The 25,531-nt window shown below is 34.8% G+C and overlaps 1 protein-coding gene across 1 annotated transcript in view; it reads right to left on the bottom strand.

Moving 5' to 3' along the window:
* Positions 1–25,531, bottom strand: part of LOC120518541 (guanine nucleotide-binding protein G(I)/G(S)/G(O) subunit gamma-2) — a 49,817-nt gene that overhangs the window by 3,699 nt on the left and 20,587 nt on the right. The window contains exons 2-3 of the mRNA XM_039741386.1: positions 4,062–4,142; positions 2,850–2,966 (exon numbers count right to left, since the gene is read on the bottom strand). Of these exons, the coding sequence (XP_039597320.1) occupies positions 2,850–2,936 (87 nt within the window). The 5' untranslated portion in view covers positions 2,937–2,966; positions 4,062–4,142. The remainder of the gene's footprint in view (positions 1–2,849; positions 2,967–4,061; positions 4,143–25,531) is intronic.

Genomic DNA, 25,531 nt, shown 5'->3' with positions numbered 1-25,531 from the left:
GGCTTGGATGGATTTGTGGCAGATGAAATTTAATGTAAGTATAGTTATTGCATTACACATAGGATGTAAAAATGGTAAGATTTATATACAGAATGGGAGGACTGAAACTTTAAAGCAGAAGGATTTAGATTTAGAAGTCATAGTAAACTCATCACTCTCAACTTCCAGATAGTGTTCAGTAGCCAGGATGTTAGGTTAGCACACAAGACAAATGAAGGTATGCTTAAGCTTTATAATGCACTGGTGAGGTCACATGTGGACTGTGTGCAGCTGTGGTCTCCAGACTACAAAAAAAAGACATAGAAGTACTAGAAAAAGTACAGATAAGAGGAAGTGGGTAAATTCAGGACTGCCTGGGACGAGTTATGAGGAAAGTTTAAAAGAGCTGAGCCTTTTCAGTTTAAGCAAAAGGAGATTAAGATGTAACATAATTGAAGTGTTTAAAATTATGAAACAAATTAGTACACTGAGACTGTTACTTTAAAATTAGTTTAACAAGATCACAGGGACACAGTTGGAAACATGTTTAGGGAAAATTTTACAAAAACATCTGGATGGTTTTCTTCACGTGGACTAATTTACCAAGTAGCGTAGCAGACAGTAGGTCTTTAGGAACCTTTAAAGCTAGATTTGATGTTATTTTGGAAAAATTAAGTGGATAAAACTGGCAAGCTTTTATTGGTTGAATGACCTGTTTTTGCCAAATTCTTTTAATGTTCTGTATAAAACCTGGATGATTTATAAATCTGAACAGAGTGCAGAACAAGAAATAGAAAAAGAGGCAAATTTCTAATGCTAGGTCAACAGAAATGCTATAAGGTTTCTACTGTCAATCATCATGCAGGGACTGGACTTCATTATAATCATCAGTAACTTTCACCCTTGCATTTGTGTAGTAGTGAAGCTGCCACTCTTGATTCTCATAATGTTAGCCTCCCCATGTCAGACTCAACCATGTTAATATCATCTTCTTCCCTGCAAATGCTAAATCCAAGATGATTGAGGCTTTGTCTTCTATGAGGAAAATCAACTGATTACAGCCACAATTTGGAATGTGACTGCATTTGTACACTTTTTCTTTTTGTCCATCCCCTAGTCCAGGAGCTATAAACCTTTTCTTTTGTACTGAGGGCTGTAGCTCTAGTTGTCAACAGGCTAAGTGGGCTCCACAATAAGAAATCAATGTTTCCTTGAAAGGACACTAAACGTTAGGCTTACACATAAACCAACTGCCTGGAAATGGCATCAATATGTATTTAATATTTTTTTTTTTTTAAACCAAACCTTAAAAAACAAATACCAAAGGAAAAACAGCATGGAACAATTCATTTGAACAGCTTTCTAAATTAAATTGTCAACTTTTCATAAATAAAAAATGCTTATACTGTATTAGTAAACTTCCTCATGCTGTCTAGAGGAGATGAATTCTGACAACTTTGATGAAGGTGAGTGACTAGACAACAAAGTTGTTATTGCAAGTTACTGTCCATGAAACGGGGCATATATCTATTTTCTAAACAAATAAACACTGAATGAGTCAATAAATTGTTACTTTACCAAATGACTGGTGGTGAAGAAAGACTTTAGACTGTGAAAGGCTTTCTGTACTCTAATGGAGTTTGGCAAAGAAAAGAATCAAACAGAATAGTGTTTGCACGTCCAGTTTCTTTGGAGACATTTTTGTAGCAATTTAAACCGAAAAAAAAAAAAAAACCCTGAGCAAAGAAGTGCAGAGCAAGAGGGGACAGAATGAAGACATCCAAACAGCTGAGTAACCACAGAATCCTCTACATGTGGATTTGTGCATGTACATGATTTGAAATTGTTTGTAACCATAACATAACACTTGAAATTTCTGTTAGATGCAAAGCACTTCATAAAATGGTCTAATAAACTAATCTGACAAACGCACACATTATGGACCTTTAGATAAAGTGCATTGTTAAACATCTGCTAATGATAAGCATATGGAGAAATTACCAAAGCAAATGATTTGTGATTGCATGTCAATAACATACAGGTGCTGTTCAGGCTACATATTCAAGACAACTGTCTGCAGACTCAGAACCCTGCACTAAGCTGATGCATGTTGATTTCACATTCTCAAATAGCACTACCACAGGCTGTACAGAAAATGAGTGCTTAGAATGTCAACCCCTACATGAAAACTTTATTTCTTTAGGGCCTTAAGTTACTTATTTGTGAGGGTTTTTGCTTAATTTTAATTGAACTGGCCAATACAGGTAAGCAGGTGCAGTCAGCAAGAAGCTTATGTACCTTGAATCCGGTATTTCATGTTTAGGTTTTTTTCATGCAGGTGCCACTCAGGTCCTGGTACCCTTGGGCACTTACCTGAATGTCCATATGATTAATCCAGCTCTGAATGTATGGTATGAAATGTCACATTGTTAAAGAAGGACCAATGCAGGGTTGAGAGAAAGACATGGTGTGGAGACAATGGATGTTGAGCTGAGGAAAAACATGCTAAGGTGGTTCAGGCATGTGGAGCAAAAGGCGGAGGATGATTGGGTGAAGAGTTGCTCAGTGTTGTAGATGAAATTGTTAAGGCCCAAAGGGAGATAAGAAGAAGATAAGAATGGAGGTAGTGCAAATACATAAGAAAAATAAGTCTCATCCTAGTGGAGAGAAAAAAAATTAGGACAACCAGCCAGCCTTAGTAAACCAGGAAATGGCTGTTAAACAGAGGATGATAATGAAAGGTTTATTTTCTACTTGTCATTTTAATGTTTCTTGCTTTACATAAACCATCATATTGATACAGAATGTTGCAAATAAGCTTAATAGTCATACATACCCATAATTACCTAAAGAAGCCAAAATTGCAGTACCTTTATTCTATCGATGTTAGCTTCCATCTTCAACTGTTCCACCAGTTTTCTTGCCTGGGCAATGCTAGCTGTATTATTGCTGGCCATTGAGCTAGTGAACGTTCAGTAAAACAGATTCTGAAATATCAAGTAAATAGAGTGGGTTAATGTCTTTTTATAGGGTACATTTTATGGAGTCAATACAAGACTAAATTACATCACAAGAATGAATCTGGACAGGATCGAGAAAGTATGCTGTAGTGCATTATTAATGTAGCCAATTAATAAAACTGAGTAACAGAAAACAAAATAACTTAAGTGTAAATCCCTGTTCTCACTCTACAATGTTTGTAACATATGTGTATACAGTTAGAACAAAAGAGAAATCCCACCCTTACAATATGGGTATGATTAAACCAGGATAAATTAATCCTCAGTGAAACTATATAAATTACAATTGGTGCAGGAGCTTTTCTATACTTGGGTTGTACCGAAAAGATCAAAAGACATACTCCCATTTTTTTTTTTTACACACTTTTCTGGATTTTAAGGACCTCCTGAACACTACACATGTACCGTATATACTTGTGTATAAGTCGGGTCGTGAAACGAGAAAAATCGATCATAAAATCAGACCCTTATACAGTCGTTCAAAAATGCAACACTTAATTTTTTTTATTTTTTTAACATCTTCTTGCCTCCTCCAATCTCACATCAGTTTCTCAAACGCTTGGAACTTTGTTGCAGCAGTGCAGTTACCAATTTTTTTCACCACTTCAATGACGTTTAATTTAAAACCAGCTTCACATTTTCTTCTGATCAAACACTCCATGGTAGATAAGGGATACTTTTACGATAAAGGTGTATGAGGGTGTGAGATACAAAAAACACAAATCAGTGCAAACGTTGCTTCGGAATAGTTCGGGTATTACCATGTTCTCATGTACGTACAATAGAGAGAGAGGTTAGGAGCACGCACTGATACAGCGCATTGTCGCACCCACATAGAAAAAAAAGGCAGTGTGCTCCGTGGTTACTCTCTCAGGTGGGCGTTAGCATATCATAATCTCTTGGATCAATAGCGTGAGTTTTTCACATTCGACTTATACAGCCGACATAAAACACCAGAAATTTTAAAAAAAAAATTTAAAAAAAAAAAAATTGTAAAATCCAGTCCCGACTTATCCGCGAGTATATACAGTATGTCAAAGTATAACGAATACAAAAGCTTACCAGAAGCAGTGGAGCAGAGGTTTGTATCAAAAGGAATTTTGGCAATCAAGTTCACTTTTCACGCTAACAGATCAAAAGTCCCTAGAATGAGAAAAGTGACAGTATGAGTTTTCAAATTAACCAAAAACACAAAACATGTTTCATGGTTGTTTTTAAACAAACATGTTTAGCTTTTCAAATGTCTAATAAAACGTTGATGCTGGTAAAAAAAAAAGAAAAAAAAAAAAGACATCCGCATTTCATAATGCAGATTATGTGCTTAATATCATCAAAGTATGGTTGGCAAAATGGTAGTGATGCTTATATCACCAGAATGATCAAGATAAGGTGGCAATGCTACATAATACAAAGTCAGGAATTTTGGCACTGGAATATTCTTAAAAAAGTGAGCATATAGCCAGGCCTTTGACAGGAGTAAGCTGCAATGATCCACGATTACAATGCAATATTAAACAGGGCTGTTATAGAACTCAAATGTGCTACAACACTACTTCACCACTTCGACTAATGTCTACATGAAAACAAACTATAGTAGCTACTGATCCATACATACAAGTTGTATATTACATTGTTAAAAATGAACCAGTGAATGAGCTGAAACAAATACATAAAATTACTTTAAAACATTTTTCATGTTGTTGTCCTACTACTGATTTGTGTCAATACATCAGAGCTTCCCTTATACTAAACAGGGTGATTTTCATCTAGTTTAATTTTACCATATAGCTCAATTTTTGAAAAACTAAGGCATTTACTGCAATGAAATTGATCGCATTAAATTTATTTCCCTTTGCTGAACAAAACTAAAAACAGGGTTCAGCCAAATTACACTTATTTCACCCACATTCACAAACGTTTAGAGAGAACTGGTTTCAACAGTAATGTTTCTTATACTGCACAAACTTCCCCTCCTGTACAATGTAATTCATCACCTTATGAAATAAGACCTGATTTTGTTCACAGTCATGAGCCAGCAGACTGTGTCTGTTTCTCTTTATATAAAATTATTTTTTTTGGAAATAACAGCTTAAATGAATATAAAAAATTATATAAATATGATTCTTCAAATCTTGCAAATAATACTACAGGCAGATTTTTTTTTGTTAGACTCAATATCCATAATTGGTAGTAAATTTCTACAGTTAGAGCATAAAGCTATAAAATCTTGACAAAGGCATGACATAACAGAGCACTCCAGCACTACAAAGATTTGTGCTTTACTTGTGCTGTCATGCAAAAGATTTGCCAATATGGATAAATGAGACAGTACACATTCTCATTTAAACAGTGTTCAGAAAACAAAAGAATAACAGGCCAAATGCTGTAGAGATATATGTTCCATATACTGTTATTACTAGTCTTGGTCCTGCCATAACACAATAAATAGGATTACCTTATTCTGTCATATGGGTAGAAGTACACATAATGAATTTCCTGATTTGTTTTAACAATTTCTTTCTGCATGAAAGAAATTCAAAACTGATTCCTCTGGGTAAATATATAAATGACTTTATAACTCAAAGTTTTTAATGTATAATATTTATAATTGTCTCATGTATATTACACATTAATTCTATCTATATATCTATATACTGTATATCTATCTATCTATCTATATATATATATAACAACAACAAAATTTAATTATATAGCACATTTTCATACAAACAGTAGCTCAAAGTGCTTTACATAATAAAGAATAGAAAAATAAAAGACACAATAAGAAAACAAAATAAATCAACATTAATTAACATCGAATAAGAGTAAGGTTCAATGGCCAGGGGGGACAGAAAAAACAAAAAAAACTCCAGACGACTGGAGAAAAAATAAAATCTGTAGGGATTCCAGACCATGAGACCGCCCAGTCCTCTCTGGGCATTCTACCTAACATAAATGAAACAGTCCTCTTTGGATTTAGGGTTCTCACGGAAGGGCTTGATGATGATGATGATGGTCACGTAGAGTTCTGCCTTTTAATCCATCCATCATTGTTGGAGCATCATGAAGCTTTGAGTAGGTGGAGGTGGCGCAGGCCACCACCACAAAGAAACCGGAAAAGAAACAGAAAGAGAGTAGGGGTATATATATATATATATATATATATATATATATATATATATATATATATATATATGGTTGAATAGTCTTAAAAGTCAACGTGTGTATGTATGTATGTATGTATGTATGTATGTATGTATGTATGTTCCAGCATCACGTCCGAATGGCTGGATCGATTTTTGATTTTCATGAAACTTGGTACATGTTTCTCAATGGTCAACTAAAATTACTGCAGGGTGAAATCAGCCCTAACCCACCACCTCCTCTATTAAATAGAGTTCTGCGTGCAAGTGTGTGTGTGTCTGTCTGGCCCGGAAGTTAGTACTGAGTCTGGTGAGGGCTCCAGCTCCAAGGATACGCAAGCGAGTCCAGCACACTGGCAAAAGGAAACCTCCTAAGAAAGACAGTCACTTAGCTGCTAATGCACAAACGATGCGAGCACGTCGGCAACACAATTCCTCCTAGCAAAGAGATGCCCAGAGTAGTTCTGATGATTTCAACACTTTCTAGGATCGGGCTTACACAGTTAGTATATAGCAGGCGACTGCCAGTATTCTTTATGTTTGAGCAGCACCACGCCCCTGTTGCTTTTCAAATTAAATAGAGTTGGCCGGTTCCAAGCATTAACTGGATGATAACATACATACAAGACCGCAAAACAAGCACAATAGTGAGTCTTTATTGTTTGTTAATTTATTTTTAAAGTTCTGTTTTTTTTACTATGGTTTTCTCAAACAGTTAAAAAAAAAAACACTTTATTTTCCTCCCGGGCAACACTGGGTATTTCAGTTAGTAGGCTTTAAAAGAAAAGAAATCATTAATTTGAACCTGAATTTTAGACAGACTGAAATAATTTATGATGGCACAGTGACGAGCACTGCTGCCTCATGGATTCAGAGTCCTTAGCTCAAATCGTGTACCCAGTCAATGTCTGTGTGGAACCTTCCTGGTCTCTCCATGTCTATGTATGTTTTCTTCCCACATTCCCTAAACCTACAGGTCAAGTAAATGAGAATTCCGAATTCGACCTGTGAGTGTGGTTTTGTGAGTGGGCTCTGAGATGGATGGGCTTGTTGTTTAGGACTGGGCCCTGCCTTAAGCCTAATTGCAGCCAGACTAGGTTTAAGTTTGCTGTTGACACTCAAATGGACCAAGCATGTTTAAGAATGCTTTTTTAAAAAAAAAAAAAAGTTAAAGGTTATTTTCACACTGAAAAGAAAAGGTGGTAAAGGACACAGCATTTCGGTTATAAAGACTTCATCAGGTATGCAACTGAAAATGAAAAAGCAGGTAACATATATAGGATGGTAAGGAGGGAATAAAGCCAGGGTAGATGAAAGGTGGAAATGTGAGAGTGTGAAAAAAGCTGCCGTTAGGGATGATAAAGGGAGAGATTAAAAAGTTAGTCGGTCATTAAGTCCTGGAAAAATGTGTGATCCCAGGCTGAGAATAAGCTTAGCTTCTTCTGTTTTTCACTGAAAATAGTCTTTAAAATCACTGTAAAAGAACACAAAGTCATCAGTGTGGCTATGATCAAAGGACGTGAAATGTTCCACAATAGGCTTTTTAAGATCTTCGATGTTAATGGCTCAAATGTGCTCCCTGAAATAGTCTGCTAGCCACCTATCTGTTTTACCTCTGTAGGAGGCAGGACACTTCCTACAAGAAATGCAGTAAATAACATTTTTAGACTATAAAGAAGCCCAGAGTTCAAAATTGACCAGAGGGACCACAGATAATGGTATTATTCGTGATTTTAAAACACAACATTCTTAAATGTTTAATGGAATGATTCAACTAATCTTAGTTTTCCTGGGGATAATTAATTTTGAAAAGTGTGCATTTTATAGTTATACCATAAATCCCACAGTAATTATTTTATAGCATGTTTCAATGTGCTTAGTTATATTTTTAATTAAAAATACTTTTTATTGGCTATGTATATATTTACACATATTGTTAAACTATCAACAGTGCTCAAAGTTATGAGTATCTATCTATACTTTGGTCTGTGGTTGTACTGTATTATTAAAAAATACTGAGATTTTATCATCCTTTGTGACCACCATTCAAAGTTGTTTGCAGCTACCTATCATATTTCTCATTATTAGAAAATCTTGGAAATTAGGAATTGATGTCTATAATGTCTAGAAGAGTACAAGAAGCTTAATACAGCTGTTAGTTTAAGATCTACCATACACGACACAGTACCAGTAAAACAACAAAACATTGTAAATGGAGTAACAATAAGCTCAGTATGACATGCAAGTTTCTTGCCAAGGCTCCTGACAGTAGCTTATTATGAAAGTGTGACATTATTGAGGAAAACATTTATGAGTTTAACACAATGGTCATTTATTTAAAAGACAGAAAAAGTACAGTTGACGATCAAAGCGGTAATCTGGAAAGTGAAGAAATTCTGCACAGAAGTGAGTAATGAGAAGACATTAAAATATATAAAACATCATGGGAAAACATCATTCACCTATTGCAACAACCTGTAATATCAGATCTACTGAATGAAATAGAATCCAGTAAGGTTTACTATATCAAAATGTGATAAAAGTAAAGGGTATGCAGAGATGCGACAATTTTAACAAGCAAAATGAATACCATAGAATGGTATTTGTGGAAGCTAGATTGAAGAGAATAGTATATGTTGTTTGAAAGAAAGAATGGGAATTACAGATCAACTAAAGGTTTCACTGTTTGTTAGATAGCTGCCAGAAGCCTTTTTGAAAATTGACATCAAGTCAAGAATTCTGGAAAAGCCTCTGTGAAAACTGAAGAACTAAAAAGTGATATATGGAACAGGTTCTGCAAGGAGGATTTAAGAATATATTTTGGAACTGGACCAAGAGAATAGTCAAATGGGGCTGTGGTTACACAGAAAATGAAGAAAAAAAAATGACGACTTACAGAAGTGCAAGAGGACATGGAACACAAAGTAACATACAAAGTCAGATAAATATTGAAAAGTTTCAGAATATCAGAAATTTTTAAAGTGGGGAGGGACTTGAAGTCTTCAGGACAATTAGAATAATGAGTAGGAACAGGAGTAGGGTTCTAGAAGGAAATCTTTTCTAAAAGGAAAGGCATTAAAATGTACAAAATAAGAATAAGTGCTGACAGGTTCTTCAGTCACAAACAGATCTTTTTTGTATAGTCGCTCCACTGACTATGTATTACAGTGGTCATGGAACCAGCTTACCAAGGTCTGTGTATCTTATACAGTATGTAAAATATATACATTATTTTCTGTGAGTATCTGTTGTTGGTATTGTATTAAAATCAATAATCTCTAGGTGACATGCAAGTAACAATTTTGTTGTACAATATGCACAGCAGCATACTTGAACTTTTAACTCCAAAACCAAAAACCATTGCATGTACTATTCACATAAAAACACTATAAACAGTCATTTGTAACTTGAAAGGCCAGTCAGTCATCGTCCAACCCGCTATATTCTAACACAGGGTCACGGGGGTCCACTGGAGCCAATCCCAGCCAGCACAGGGCGCAAGGCAGGAACAAACTCCAGGCAGGGTGCCAGCCCACTGCAGGGCACACACACACCAAACACACACTAGGGAACTTGAAAGGTACATACCATAATATATAGTTACAATCTTAGTTAATGTCTAGAGGAGTCCATGGCTGCTGGTTTATATTCCAACCCACTTCACAATCAGTGCTTCATTCTTGATTTCAATTGTTTAAAATGTTTAATGTTTTAATGAAATATTTAGATGATCAAAAATAAACATATCTAAATATTGATAACTAGCAATGAGCAGTGCAGACACAAGTGCAAACAACACTGAATGATAAAGGGGAGAAGTTCCTTCACTGCTGTCTTCACTTGTGTTCTCATTAAGAAACATTTCTTAATGCAGACAAGTGAATATGGCACTGAAGTAACTGAACCTCTTTAGCATTCATCAGTCAGCATTTGGATACAATTAAGAGCAAAAATATGTATATTTCAGAATATTATAGAAGTGAATAATAATAAAAAAAAAAAAAGTACGGGTCACTAAATAATTAGGTCAATTAGAAGATAAGAATAATGTACCAATAGTGAAATTAGTTGGTATAAAAACAGTCACAGGGGTCCCCCAGGATGACACTTGGGAACTGCTGTTCTGTACTATTTCGACATTTCATGGAAGTTGCCAAATAGCAGACATAAAAAGGAAGGAGGAGAGCAAGCTGATCATAGTTTACATTGAACTGGATAAAACAATTTACATGTCAGATAAAGACAGAGAAGTAAGCAAAATAGGAAACAGAAATTTAAAAAAATGAATAAGTGGACCGAGACATGACATACAAGAAGTGTAGAAAGAATAGGTTACTTCTGAAAAGGGAGTCTATAGTGACTGAAAATTTCAGAGAGACAGAAAAATTAAAGAGAGTAAGGAGACCAGACAAATTAGGAAATTCAAGATGAATACTTAAATCTGATGAAATAACAAAAGTTTAAAAATAATTTAAAAGATTTAAGGAGTAGAACTTTTAAGTTCATGCTGAATGTTCTTACATGGTCCAGGAAGACAACAAGTTGCAAAATAAGGCTGGCTGAATAGAAACATTGTGTCAACAGCATGGAGAAAAAAATATGGACATAGACAAAAGAAGAAATATTTAGTTGGATGACAAGTTGAGCCCTGTGCCGTGCCATGCCATGTCCCAGAAGATAGTGCAGGGTGAGAAACTTATATGAAAAAGACATCAGTGCTTGGCGTTGCACAGTTCAACAAGTTTAAAAAAAAAAAAGTTTCAGTCAGTGCTAAGAAATAAAGAGAAAGGTAAGAAGCACAAGCAGTAAAGTAGTCAGCTCTGTCAGAAAGTAACCAGTAGTATTTTGGAACACCAACAATAAACAAAGATATTTAAATGTGTACACTTATAAGTATATAGTAAAGGGTTTGTTTATGCAGTATGTGTACAGATCTATGAGTGTTTTTGTATAACTGTATTACATAAGTAAACTTGCATAATAAAGGAAAAAACTTAAAAAGATGTGTAAATTAACACCATGTGTAATTAAAACATATCATCTTCAAATATCATTAATAACCTTAATCATATATTATTTTTAAAGGCTGGTCTCATCTCTGCCACTGAATGAACAATATGATCTGTTTTTTTTTTTTGGTCAGATCTAGTAAACTCCAATGAAGTATGGTTCAAATAGGCAATGCAATTACAATTGCCATTACAAAGCTTTCCAGGAGATGGTGTAAGGAGCTAGGAGAAAAAAACATTAGACATAAATAAGAGGACTGCAGGCAAATGCTGAAAATGGTTATGTGAAATTTACTCAGGCCAGGATGCTCTCAAGTTATTTTAACACTTCTGCAGGAAATATAGTGAACTACCCAACTCAGCATTGCTAGAAGCCAAAGAGTGTCATTCTAAACCATCAATGTCTCCCCATGTCAGACTTAATTACTATCAATTACTGTATGTCCCTATTTGCCTAGTTTCCTCCTCTCCACCCTTTTCTGAATCTTTATTTCCAGCAGCTTTTGTTTACAGTTGATTTTTGAGCAAAAGGTGACTTTAAGCGGACAGTATCAAAGATTAAGAGTTTACTTAAATATCACAACTACCCAATGAATGTCCAAATTCTACCACATGCACTTGAAAGTTGTGGAAAGCAACAGAGTTAATGTAGTTCTCTATATTGGGGAATACTGAGCTGAAACAGATTTCAAAATTTCAGTTTCTTGCTTCACATGAGACACCAGAGAGCTACCTTTTATTCCTAGCGTACATTTCTTTTGAAACGTTTTTTTGTATTGTATTGAAAAACATACATTAAAACTCCTACAAGGGAAGAGTGGTGTTCCTTTTAAGCTTTGCAGTGATATCTCTTTTCAACCTGAGAGAATTTCACAACATTAGACTAAACATCCCTAAATGCAAACAACCAAGATTCTAACCTGATGATGTACTACTTATACCAGAAAAATTCCAATCTAATTACTGGTTTTGCAATGATTTAGATCCCCTCCAAATAAAATTTGGAAGATAAATGCAAGGTTACAAACATTTTCCTGTTTGGTTTATAACTAAGAAATCCACTACATGGTCAAATAAGCCGAAAAGACATTACATAAACACTGAAAATGCTATGGCTCATGCTATAATTTTTCATTGATTGTCACAGGCTTATGACTACAGTAATTATAAAATAAATTCTCTAAACCACAGCAGATATGGCAGAACTAACGAAAAAATTAGAACACATTTATTTATCTTTTTATATAGTTTAGGTCTTATGGAAATACATTGCTCCTCCACTCTACATGTACAGTATTTACAGTATTCGAAACTGCAATGTAAATGTTCTGTCTTCACGTGGGGACGTGCTTTAGCTCAAATTAATGCACAATATGAGATTCTGTATTTATAGTTTCAATATAATGTAATATATTCATTTTTCTTTTACAGGGTCCTAAATCGAGGATTTAGTGCAATGTGCTTCCACCTCTATAATAAGACCATACACTTCAAGCTCTATGTGAACAAAGTGATGCACATTGCATTCTTTTGTCTCTACAGCATTTTATAAATTAATATCTACATTTAAAGTACTCCTGTGTGGGATGCTTATCACAAGATCTAAAAGTACTTTTTGTGGTTGTGATATTAGTAAAGATATTAGCCAGATATCAATTAGGAATTTCAAAACACCTCATACATTATCAGTATCCATACTAATTGAAATATGAGGAAAACACAAAAACAATCACTCGATATTCCCTCATAAGACACAAGCTACGCCTTCCATATTTAAGAAGGTTGAAGTTCTATTGGAAGAAAGAGTTACATGCCAAGAGTGAAACAGCAATATATCTGTTAGACAAAGTATTTTGCTTCAACCAGCAGCTTACATTATTTAGAATCTAGAAAGTATATGTTACATCACAAGTTTGACAAACTTGTGGCACTTTAAAGAAGGACTTGTAAATGTTTGGCAAATGACAGCATTTAATATGCCAACTTTCTAAAACAAAAAGCTGATGAACTGTAATTGGAATTTGCTTGGGTAGAATAGCAGGGGTTCCTTTCTTATGAAAGAGCTTATTTACATTCCTGAGGTATTTTTGGGATGATTTGTTACATACTCAAAAAAAAAAATTTAAAGGTCAATTGTTTATACTAATTCCCCTTATAGACAAACTGGCTTTAATGGGATGCTATTCATCACCTCGTTATTTTAACTACTAAATGAAAGTGAAATATAAGTATAAATAGCTGTATATTATTTGTCATTTCTCCAAACTTTAAATATGATAAATTCAACACTTAACATTCGCTAACAAACATTCCCCACACACTCCATCCATTTCTACATTATGTCATGTGCTTTTGCTACCTCCTAATGATAATATGTAAATAAAATATGCAGTTCATCTCAATAGCTGCTTGGACTAAAATGAAACCTTCCAACTGCTACTTAAATTACTTATGTTTGCCAGTCTAATCCTCAGTAATCAATAAAAATACTGTGCTTTAAATACAAACAGAACAGCACATTAAATACACTGGGTAGTACTTTAAATACTACTGTTAATTCTTTAGTAATGATTTTAATCCATGGCTTTCTGACAGATATGCAAAAAATGTTGCCCAAAATTGCTTAAGTCTATAGCATTCCCAAAACAAATGTCCTAGCAATGCAGGTGCTTGATGACAATGCCCACAAGTTGGACCTTGCCCTGTATACATTGTAAACAGTTTTAAACAAGATATATGTGATCAATTCATAATTTTTAATTTAGAATTATGGCAGGCTTGGTGCATATTGAACTAGGATATATTCTATGAAATATTTTTTACATTGCACTGTCTATATATAAAGTATATCTAAATCTATATATACTGTGTATGTATGTATGTATATCTATATCGAGAGAGAGAGAGAGAGAGACTGACTCTTCATCCAAACTAGTCAATATCATCTCAGAGACACATATGGACGAAAGATGTGGAGAACTGGGTAAGTCAAAATTTGTACATAAGAAAAATGGTGTTTAGCGCGAAGATTTAAAGGTGAAAATACATTTTCAACATAGAGATCTCCATATATTGCAATCCTGAACATTTACATAGGTTAAATACTGCATAGGTTAGACAAGGTTAAAAAATGTGATTTGTTGTTTAACTATTCTGGGTGTTTTATTCTTTGACATTTCCTTTTTTAGACCCTTTGTGACTTGATATACTTTTGTTCTCAGGTGTACATTTTGAAATATTGACATTTTTGACTGATAATCTGGTTCTGTGTTAAGGTTATTTTGCATGAAAATACAGTATTTGCACAATTATTTGAAATCCCTCAACTCTGCTGCCCCTAACAATGGCAGCTGGGAAACAGCTGAGATGAGTCCTTTTTTCTTCACCCTCTGTAACAGTTAATGTGTATCTGAAAGGTATTCCTTCTGCTGTTTTCACTGTACAGCTGTGTATGTTTAATTTGAACCTTCAGGGCAATAGCTGCCATAACATGACTGAATCTCCACAGAGAGACAAAAAAATCTGCTAAAAATGATCAGACTGTGTAAATGGATTTGTACTGGCTAAGACACTGCTCTCTCCTCAGAAGGAGTAATCAAATACAATGGAATTCTGCCCAACATTTTTGTTTAAACAAAATATAAAAGGCTTAGTCTGTTTTGCCAGTGACTATTTTATAACTGTAAAGCCTACAACAGATTTGAACAATCATTACAATACGAAAAGCTGCTTTTAAAAGATTTTAATCATAAAGAATCTCTAAAAAGGAACTACCATATTTGCTAATCCATCAGCAATTTAAACTGCAAGCTTGAAGGAATAAAACAGGCTGAGTGTGGTACTATTTGGGACAGGGCTACAGGATTCAAAAATCAAATTAAAAAAACAGGACTAAAGCTCCCCTTTTTGTTAATACGTCAGCCTACAGATGGGATAACAAGTGTCTATGAAGTAGTGGCAAAAATTACTACTGTCATACAACAACTGAATACTTTATTACTGGGCTTATAAGGGCAATTTAATAAAATAACAGACAATAAAACTCAAGAATAAGTGCAAATATAGTATAAATTTAAATATTCAAAAGATACTAGATTTATTAAATTCATTGATCCACCCATATTCTTAACCAACTTAATTCAATTTTATGGTGACTTGTAGCCAGGTCATATTCCTGGATAGGGTGTCAGTCCTGGTCAGGGCACACTAATACACACCAACATTCACATCTTTGAGATATGAAAGAACAGTAACTTGGTTAAATTGATTCTTATGACAGATGCTTCTACTTATAAGTCAAAGATGCTATACACTATTACATACACATGATGTACAGTATATAGAAATTGCAATGTACATGCACAGTGTACAGAGATATACAGTACATACTGTATAAGTACACTTTGTGTTTTTTAACCAGTAGGTTTCTTAAAGCATCAAAAGAACAAGGCATCAGAATCCAAGTGTCCTAGGTCAGCCAAACTCCCAGCTCTAATACAGCTACTCTTTCTCCCAAGGTCAGGAAAAAGACGACAAATTAGATAGAATACATTGATGATCTGATGATGGACCTGCTGTTGGCTACCACATTATCTACTGAGGTTCCACTCCAAGATCAGAAGGGATAGCTTCATAAAACTGGCAATGATACAAAGTGCTAGCACTGAACAGGAAAATGAGAAAAAGACTTTGTAGTCATTAGTTAGACAGACTGCTAAAAGTTACTTATAAACCAATAACCAATCTAATCTGTAAAAAACTATTAATGGTTTGACTCCCTTTAACCTTACTGAACTCCTATTCTGCAATCACAATGCACAAGCTATCTTAAATCCAGGGGATATGTAAATTACTACATTCTGTATGGCATTCTATTAAAGTGCCATCAAGGTGGTTTGATCAGCTGTAAAGTTCAGGGACCTCAACCAGTTTTCATATTTATATGAAGTCTAAAATTACATTATCATAGTTTACTAGTGACCTAGTCACTGACTCTGGGTTTTGAAGCTTCTACTTATACAAAAAAGCAACATTTTCAGCACTTAATACATTAGAACACTCTCTCTTAATTGACATGGTGTAAGATGGCACCTCTCAGCATATATTGATATTGCTGATCTCACTGTTTCTGAATTTGTTTACGTTTAGATTGTCTAGCTTTTTCAACTCAAAAATTTGTTTTACTCATGGGAGTTATGTCTGTCCACTAATCTTACAAAACCAGCCTGCCCAAATTATCCTGCTGTCCATCTTTAGGTCTCACTAACATATTACTTAAAGCTTGAATATTTTTTTTTTTTTACCAGTAATGGCGTACTGCATGATAATGTGCAGTGAATACACTTGACTTGAGCATTCATACTCTTTCTCTGTTTAGCATTCGTTTGCTCAGAGGTTGATGCGCTTGCTGCTTCCTGAGCAGCTCTTCTTTTCTCCACCCTAGCGGCCCACTGCTTCTCTTCTTTCGTCGGCATCTTTTCACGTTAAAACTGATTAAGTTAGTTTTTGTGTTGCAATTACTTAGTACGTTTTCTTTAATTTTTCACTTAAGCCTTCAATCTTACTCAAGAATGATTAAAGGTATGAAGAGGTAGGGGAAGTGACCGCGAAGGTGGTAGGGAATAAGAACGGCGCCCATATACATGCGGCGCAAGGCCGCCCTGCTGCACGCTGCCGGGAGTTGATTCTACAATAAAATAAAATAAAAATAAAAATGGTAATAAAAATCATCACCCTGAAAGCTGATAGTAGACGTCACATAGTATATGTGTACCAAATTTCAAGTCAATAGGTAAAATGGTTTGCGAGCTACAGGTGATTTAAAATCCTGGACAGACAAACGAACAGCCATGGTAGGGTATTATATAAGATGATAAATTAATCATGTGCATTATTTTTATTTAAAAACTTGGTGAAACCCAAGCTGTATATAATGGTGAACAAAGTCTTTTCCTACTATATTTATGTTCTTGGCCTTTAAATGGAAACTTCATCCCTTTAAACCTGAATGGAAAATCTTTTGATATGATAGTCTTTCAGCTGCTTTTCAAATTATGACAGCCAACAAATTAACAAAATGGAGATTATTCATGTTGTGCCACTAAAAAGAAATAGTATATTTACATTTTTGCACAAACTGTTATGTGCCTTAGTTTGTAACTAAAAAAAAAATGTTGTACAATTTAAAAAAATTCAGTTTACTTCTCTTTTATTTTAACAATGGCCACAGGTGTTGAACTGAATGACTGAATAAATTATTTAATTTTAAAAGCCAAAGTCTGGCTCTATCTATCCATCCATCCAAACTGACACAGGTTGGTACCCTTGGGGTTGGGAAAGAGTTTGTAAAAATCTGCTGTATGACATTGGTTATGCTTTGCATTAGCGGACAAAATCAACCATCATTATGCTAGTTACATATGTTGCTATCTGGGCTGGACATCGGTCCTAAGCGGTCTGCCTATTTTTTGTTTTTTATTTATTTATTCATTCATTTATTTATTTATTTTACACTCAGAAACAATTAAACTGTTTGTTTTTTTAATTATACCAATATTGGGCAAAGTAACAAATTGGGTTAATACAAAGATTTTCAAAAGATGCTTCTGGAGTATCCTTGTAGAAAGTGAGCTTTTTCCTACCAGTTTGTTTTTAATGCATACTATTGTAGTTAACTTTACAGCCTTTACACTTCACACTGTGTACAGTAGATGGAATTTTATTTATTCTCAACTTCCATGTCCATTATTCAAAGATATTTGCATCCTCAAAGTTTTTTTTTGCTGCATATTTATTTTTAGAGATAACCATGACATTTATTGACTTTAAATACATTTACTTCCTCTTCACGGGCTCATGTAAACCACTTCAATGTTTGATCTTTCAATTTATCCTAATAAAGGCACACAGTAACATAGCACATGGAACATGTTTCATCATTACAGTCTTAAATCGGAGTTGGACATTTGCCTTATCAGTACAGTGGCCAGATTACACCTGAAATCACTAATCGTAATCGCACCACCAAAAACCTGGAGTCCACATATGCTTAATGAATGGCTGCATCAATATAGTAAGTTCATATCACTCATAATGTTTATGTATTAAAAATGAAAAAGGTGCCTAAGTGTTCTTAGCATTAAGATATCATACATAACACATATCAAATTGGTTGACAATAACATACTGTAGCTCAGTGTCAAATCTGCAATGTTATGCGAGTCAGTTTTACACAAAACAACCAACCATTCTGAATGACAGCATTACTTTAAAAGACATTTCTCTGCAAGTCATCAAACTACTTGCTGGACTGCTCACTATAGGATTAGATCTAGATTTTCTCAATGAAAATCAGGCTTGCAGTAAATAACTGAATATCTAATTTTTGAACATCAACTTTGCTCCATTCTTGGAATGTAGGTAGTGATGCTTTTTAGTCCTGCTCTGCTTCAAATTAATGACCATTCCAGGATGCACAGCTTTTTTTTTTTTTAATACTGTTAGATGAACCATCAACAAGGATCATAGACATACACCAGAGATTTATAGTTTATTCTGGAGATCCTGAAAACAGCTGTTGCCACTGAGCTTGTTTGTTTCAGAAAAGAAATTCATTTTGTATTAATGGAAAATCTGCAAGTCAGCAAGTCTATAACTCAAAACAGAAAGAATGGCCAAATCAGACTAACTAAATTCAGATGATATTTTGTTTTCAGAATGACAGAAAAGAGCAAGAAGCAGCAAAGACATCTGCCTAAATCTCCATAAGAATTGTATTAACATTAAGCATACCTGAAAGGTGTGTATCTGAACTTTTGTTATTGAGTTGTTGTGAAAATTTGTACAAAAGGCTATACAATCGAGGTAAGTATGTGGCAATGCATGCTAATGTTATATTCTATTAGAGATACTATGAAAAACCTAATGCAAGGTGGTCCTGGACACAAGACAACTGGTGCATCATCATAAACCAAAAAGTATTTTTTAGTACACAGTAGAAAAGATCTCTGCTACAGTTTATTAACAAAAATGTCCTTCTGAACAAGGACGTGTCACTCATGGCATATATAATGCTGTATTCTGTTTAACTCAGAAGCTAGAAGTGAAATTGATGCCACACCCAACCTGACCGCGTATTACTAAAACATTCACAAATGTCAAGGTCAAGGTTACATTATTGTCATCAGCGACTGTGTACACATACTGTGAGATGAGACAATGCATCTCCACGAGTACCAGTGCAACATATAGCAGCATACAACAAGGTGCAGTAGAAACCTACAATAAATAGACAATACACAATAAAATAAACAATACAACCATATAACAGTATAGTGTGAAAGGGATTTAATCCTTCCAGAATAAAGTAATATTGCATGATAAGATATTGTACAGAGGCAGTTTGCAGTATTGAACTGCATCGAGTGTGTGATAAGTATAAGGTTATCAAGCCACATAAAAGGACAAGAATGAGCCAGGTTTTTAAGCCCTGTTAAATATCGGTTTGGTAGATATAATAACTGCAAAGTGAAGTCTTTGAGCATTATTCATTCGATTAAGCCACTGTATGGTAGCGATATTGCTGAAATATACTGTAGATTAGATTTGAATACTTTCACTTCTGCTAAAGGATAACAATACTTTCTGGCAGGCATATTCAATTATGGCTGTTTAAGGAGGTTGGAGAGGTACACAAATAGGTAACAATTTGGTATGAACAAAAAGTAAAACAAATAGTACACAAGGGGCAATAAAATATTCCAAAAGAGTACAATCTGAACACTTCTAATGTTAGCCATTTCTGATTTGTGCTTAATTTAGTACAGTATAATAAATGTAACAAATACCCCTATTATATAATTATATTTTTGCAATTTATGGGTACTTCAGTATAATTAAGCATAATTAATTAATAATTAAGGTGAGGTGAAGCAGTAACAAATGTTACAAAAACTAGGTATAGACAACATTATTAAGACTCACTTAAAATTAAGCATAGTCTTTGTTACATATGTATAGAAATACTGAGACACCTTTCAAGTATCAAAACCAATAATCTTTTCAATATTTTAAATGCCTAACAGTAATAGGGAATACTAATAATAAACGTATAGCACAGCCAGTATATTGGTTATTATTGCATATTAAATGTAAACATATGGATGTATTTTTGTAAAAACATAATAAGCAAAATGTTGTAATTTCAATAGTCTTTACATAACCACTGAAGAAAATTTTATTTTGTGAACACAGGTTCAAAAAAACACAAAAGCAGATACTACATGGACTGCCTTCATTCCTTTTTGGATTTAAAACCTACTATAGATTCTAACAGGAAGAGCACATTTGATCTCCAGCCTTTGACTTCAGACAGCACACAGCTCTGACAATTCAAGCTGTGTAGATCTGAGCAGTACCAGACTGTGCAAACCAAGAGGAGCTCTGTAGACATAAGCCCCCTTGATTATATCCAAAGCAACACAAGCAACACATTGTAAACTATTACAAAGTCAGCCCTTTCTTTGTTGCCAAATTTGACCTTTAATCTCTTGACTAATGCGGTGGGCAAATTTTGCAAGTATAATGAGAGAGAAATAAAGGTTTCATGCATAGCATCAAGTCAGCAAGACTGCAGGTCATGCTGAATTTATGCCTAGGCACTAGAGAATTTTATACTGAAACCACAATATACTGCAGTGATGGTGCAAGGGGTGTGTTTTAAGCTGAACTTGCCTGGAACAGGTTAAATTCACTGACAACAATTATTGTGTGCAATGAAAAGCATTTGTGTGTGAGAATAACAACATCTAATCAAGACCACGTGCTTCTCTATTGTCTTATTTTGTAGAAGTTACATGTGGAGCTAAGCTTTGATACTGAATTAAGCATCAGGCATTAAACATATAAAATTTAACTTTAAGGGGCAAAATTTAAATTTTCTTTTTTTCATATGTATAACAAATTTGGGAAGATGGAAAATGGCACTCCCTCTCCCTCACTCCTATTTTTCAAAACCCTGCTCTTTCAATAGGTGGCTGGACCTGTCTATTTCCTCCTTGGCAGAGTGCTGGAATTAGTGTGCTGGGATAACTTAAATAGTTCTGGGGTTATGATGTTCCAGTCTTTAAAAGCACATTTTAATCTCCCTGGTTTCAGTTTCTTTTTCTACCTTCAACTCCAATCAGTGCTCAGGACATGTGGAAATTCCCTGACTACTCCCATAACCAAATCACTCTTTATACTCTGTTTTGTTTTTTCTCTCCCAAGAAAAAAAAAAAAAACTGTCTCTACCTTTTACTCTTTACTTTGCAAAGCATCCTGTAAACCTCTGCCCTTGATTTCTCTTTTGTCCAAAGACCTTTCTCCTCTCCTTTCACCCCTTTCATGGGACACAGTTCTCTCCAATGTAAGGATTTGTTGTAGAAACGCAAACTACCAGCACACCCAGTGCAAAATTCTACACAGACTCTATCCTACTCCCCGCCAATGATTTCTGTCATATATGTTCCCTTGGTTTACATAGCTCTTTTCTTCACATTCTGGCACTGTTCCCCTGTCTTTTCGTTTTTCGGAAACAAGTATATCACCTACTTTCTTCATTTCTTTACTTCAATATTCCAAATCTTTCTTCTTTTAGACCTTTCTAGGCTTCCACTCAAATTCTATGAATGCAAGTTATTCTGTCTGGGTTCCCTTGCAGCCAAACTAACTACAGTACTGCCTTCCGCTGGAAGACACCTGAATGTGTCACTGTTGACAACTGGCAATCCTCCTCCTCCAATTTAATACATTTGGAGTTGTCCTCAGCACAGATTAATGGTGCTTCCAGTAATGTAATTGAATCCTGGTCTGCTGTGGCTCAATTGTTTAAATCTCAGCTTGTAACACCTTGATGTTTTGTTTAATAATCCCTTGGCTCAGGGTGGGTGGAAGAGGATGGGCTATGTTACTTGGTATGTTATGTCCGTTCATTCCTGTCAATTTGTGTTTGCTCAATAAAATGTTGATAGCCCAAAAAAATAAAAAAATTGTCAGGATGGTTCTGTGTTGTTTTTTTAGTTACCTGTATGTGTTTCTCAGATGACTACAAACAGGCTACATAAGAAATTATACATTTTATATTCTTGTTAATGTAGCTATATTTTATTTTGATAATATTGACAACAATACAACAACTATACCTGGATTGGGCTAGAATCCATCACATGGCTCATTTTCTGCTCTGTCTCTCATTCTTGCACACATGCACAACTGGGCTGATACAGACAAACTAAAAATAAATGGCTTTCTTATGCAGAAAAAAACCCACATAAAAATGGGAAGAACATGCAAACGCCACTCCACTGGCAGATTCCTCAGTGTGTGAGGAAATATAACTATGCACTACACCAATGTGCCATTTTAGCAGTAATTATATTTAAAGCTGATATCTATTTATGATCTGAAATAGTCATAACACTAAGTTTAAGAAACATAACTATGCTAAGCACAGTTCAGCTTGAAAATGAGATGCAATGGTAGCCAAGTAGGAAAGAGGATGTATAAGGGAAAGTTTGGGAAACAGAAAATTTAAAGGTACAAAAAAAATTCTCCAGAAGCAAACTATGTGAATTAGTTAGTACAGTATTTCTTATATTTACACACTGCACAATAACCCCTACTCTGACTCAAGACCACACGGTCACCACAAGGTTAGTAAAAATGTGGCCTAAGTAATTGCATTAAGCAAAATTGCAACATTAAACTATGAACTGGCATCCACACAGTGCTTCTGGAATGGATTTGTGCTTCCCATTAACATTAATAGATAATGCAGATTTAAAACTAATTAATAATAATGCTTACAAGTATATGAAATTTTATATATATCTATATATATACACACACACAGTAATCCCTCGCTATATTGCGCTTCAACTTTCGCGGCTTCACTCTATCGCGGATTTTGTATGAAAGCATAACTAATTATATAACGCGGATTTTTCACTGCTTCGCGGGTTCTGTGGACAATGTGTCTTTTTACTTCCTGTACATGCTTCCTCAGTTGGTTTGCCCAGTTGATTTCATACAAGGGACGCTATTGGCGGATGACTGAGAAGCTAACCAATCAGAGCACGCAGTTAAGTTCTTGCGTACTGAATGCAGTGTTAACCAGGAAGTCTCGTCTCGCTTATTCAGCATCAACGTGTTTCGCTGTGTAAAGAGTTGTACTCTTTTGTGTTTATCTTTGTGCATAGTCAAGCCCTTCATTATGGCTCCAAAACGATCTGCTACTGCTTCAGGGGCCGTGCCCAAGCGCAAACGGAAGATGTTAACGATTGCCGAAAAGGTAAACATTTTGGATTTGTTGAAGGCTGCGATTCTTTTTATTTAAAAAGTAGGAAAGGAATATAAGATCTACGGCCGCAGTGTCCTTTTAACCAGGGTGCAAAACGAGTTGTAAGTGGATGTAATAAGGCAGTAGTCTGGATGGAATCTGCTTTAGGGATTTGGATTGAAGAAGTGCAAAACGAGTTGTAAGTGGATGTAATAAGGCAGTAGTCTGGATGGAATCTGCTTTAGGGATTTGGATTGAAGAAGAACAACGGCAGTGCTACACAATCGCCTTTGGAAGAGCTGTAACGCTGTCCTTTGTTGTGCAGTAAAATTAAACTCATTGTTATCGGACAAGTCATCGTGTCATTGTTGGTGAGTAACCATAATTAATTTTCTACTTACAGTACTTAGTACATGTATGTACATTTAGTGTCACTGTACACACATTTACTGTATACTATTTTTCTTGCATTGTACGTATTTATTGCTGGTGGCCTGTCTATTATAATGGCTGTAATATATGTGATATCAGAGACACTTGATATCTTTAAAATAATATTTAGGTTTTACTGTATATAAACAGTGTGTTTATATACATAATTTCAATGAATCTTGCCTAATATCTAAGAGAATACAAATGGATTATGCTGTATAACTCTGCGGGGAATATTTATAAACAGTGTGGGAGAGTTTATAAGGGCATAAAATATATAAAAATAACCACACAAACATACTTTTCTACTTCGCGGATTTTCACCTATCGCGGGGGGGTCTGGAACGCAACCCCCGCGATTGAGGAGGGATTACTGTATATAAATAAATAAAAATAAGTAATTTATGTAATTTGCTATGCTAGAAAACTCATTTGAGTTAGTTGTTCATAAGTGCGGAAGATTAGATTGTTTTAAGTGTTTCTGCTGACAAAAGTTGTATTATTTAATCTTGAATCCCAACTTTCTGTATCAAGGAAGATTGAAGACAAGAAAGGCACATTTATAAAGAAGCTGCCAAGACATGAGAGCATGATAACAGTAAAATAAAGATGGAAAAAAATCTTAAATGTACTTTACAAAGTAAATATTTAGAATGCAGACAAATGGGAACATTATTTCATAGGACTACTTAAGACAACAAGGTCATCACAATGAAATATAAATGTCATCTAGGCATCCGCCTTCAAAATTGTGCTAATCTTTTTCAGGGTTGTGGAGGGGCTAGAATCTGAAACTATGTACAAGGCAAACACCAGTTCTGGACAAGATACAATTTGAATACAAGCCGCTTCACACAACCAAGTTCACTAAATGACCAGTTACAATTACCAATAAATCTAAATATACAGTATTTGTGATGCTGGAGGTAAAACCTACATTACACTTGGGGAAAATAAGCAAACTCTACATAGAGTTTTCCCACTGGACAAATTTTGTTTCCTGAAGCTGTGAGGCTATAGGGTTAAATACGCAATTATGCAGATAGTCAACAAAACTTTTTTTTTGTTTAAAAAAAGCAATCAATGCTCACATAGGGAATTCATAAAAATAATGGTATTGCAACAATAAGAAAAATCTCCTTAAACCTAATACAGTGAGTCTAACCAACAATTCTTGATCATGAGTTACTAGCAACTGTAATCCCTAGCAATACTGGTTAAACACAGGTAGAGGTTCATCTATGGAAGAACCCTATTAAAACATTTCTAGTAAAACACAAATATGAGTAACTTTTCTGAAATCCTATTTTATAATACTGCTCTAAATGACCAGTCAAACTTGAATACCAGTAAAAAAACATAGCAGGACTGCGGATAAAGCATTCTTCAATAGAGGAAAACATCTTAGTCTGCTGTACAGTAAATCAATAATGATTCTGAGGTTTTCCTGTACAAACTATTCACCAGCCTTAGGTATCCATGAATAAGAGATACTTTTACACCAATAACTGCACATGTGAACTGCTACCGTAAGACTTCCTGCATCTTTAAAAACATACATGAATTCACAGTATATTTTAAACAGAATAACATAGGTGGCGAATATCCCAATTTTTAAAATCGGGAAGGAGT

The sequence above is a fragment of the Polypterus senegalus genome, chromosome 18 (genome assembly GCF_016835505.1).
Source record: "Polypterus senegalus isolate Bchr_013 chromosome 18, ASM1683550v1, whole genome shotgun sequence".
Lineage (NCBI taxonomy): Eukaryota > Metazoa > Chordata > Cladistia > Polypteriformes > Polypteridae > Polypterus > Polypterus senegalus.
The sequence above is the reverse complement of the archived record's forward strand: the minus strand, read 5'-3'. Positions and strand labels throughout refer to the sequence as shown.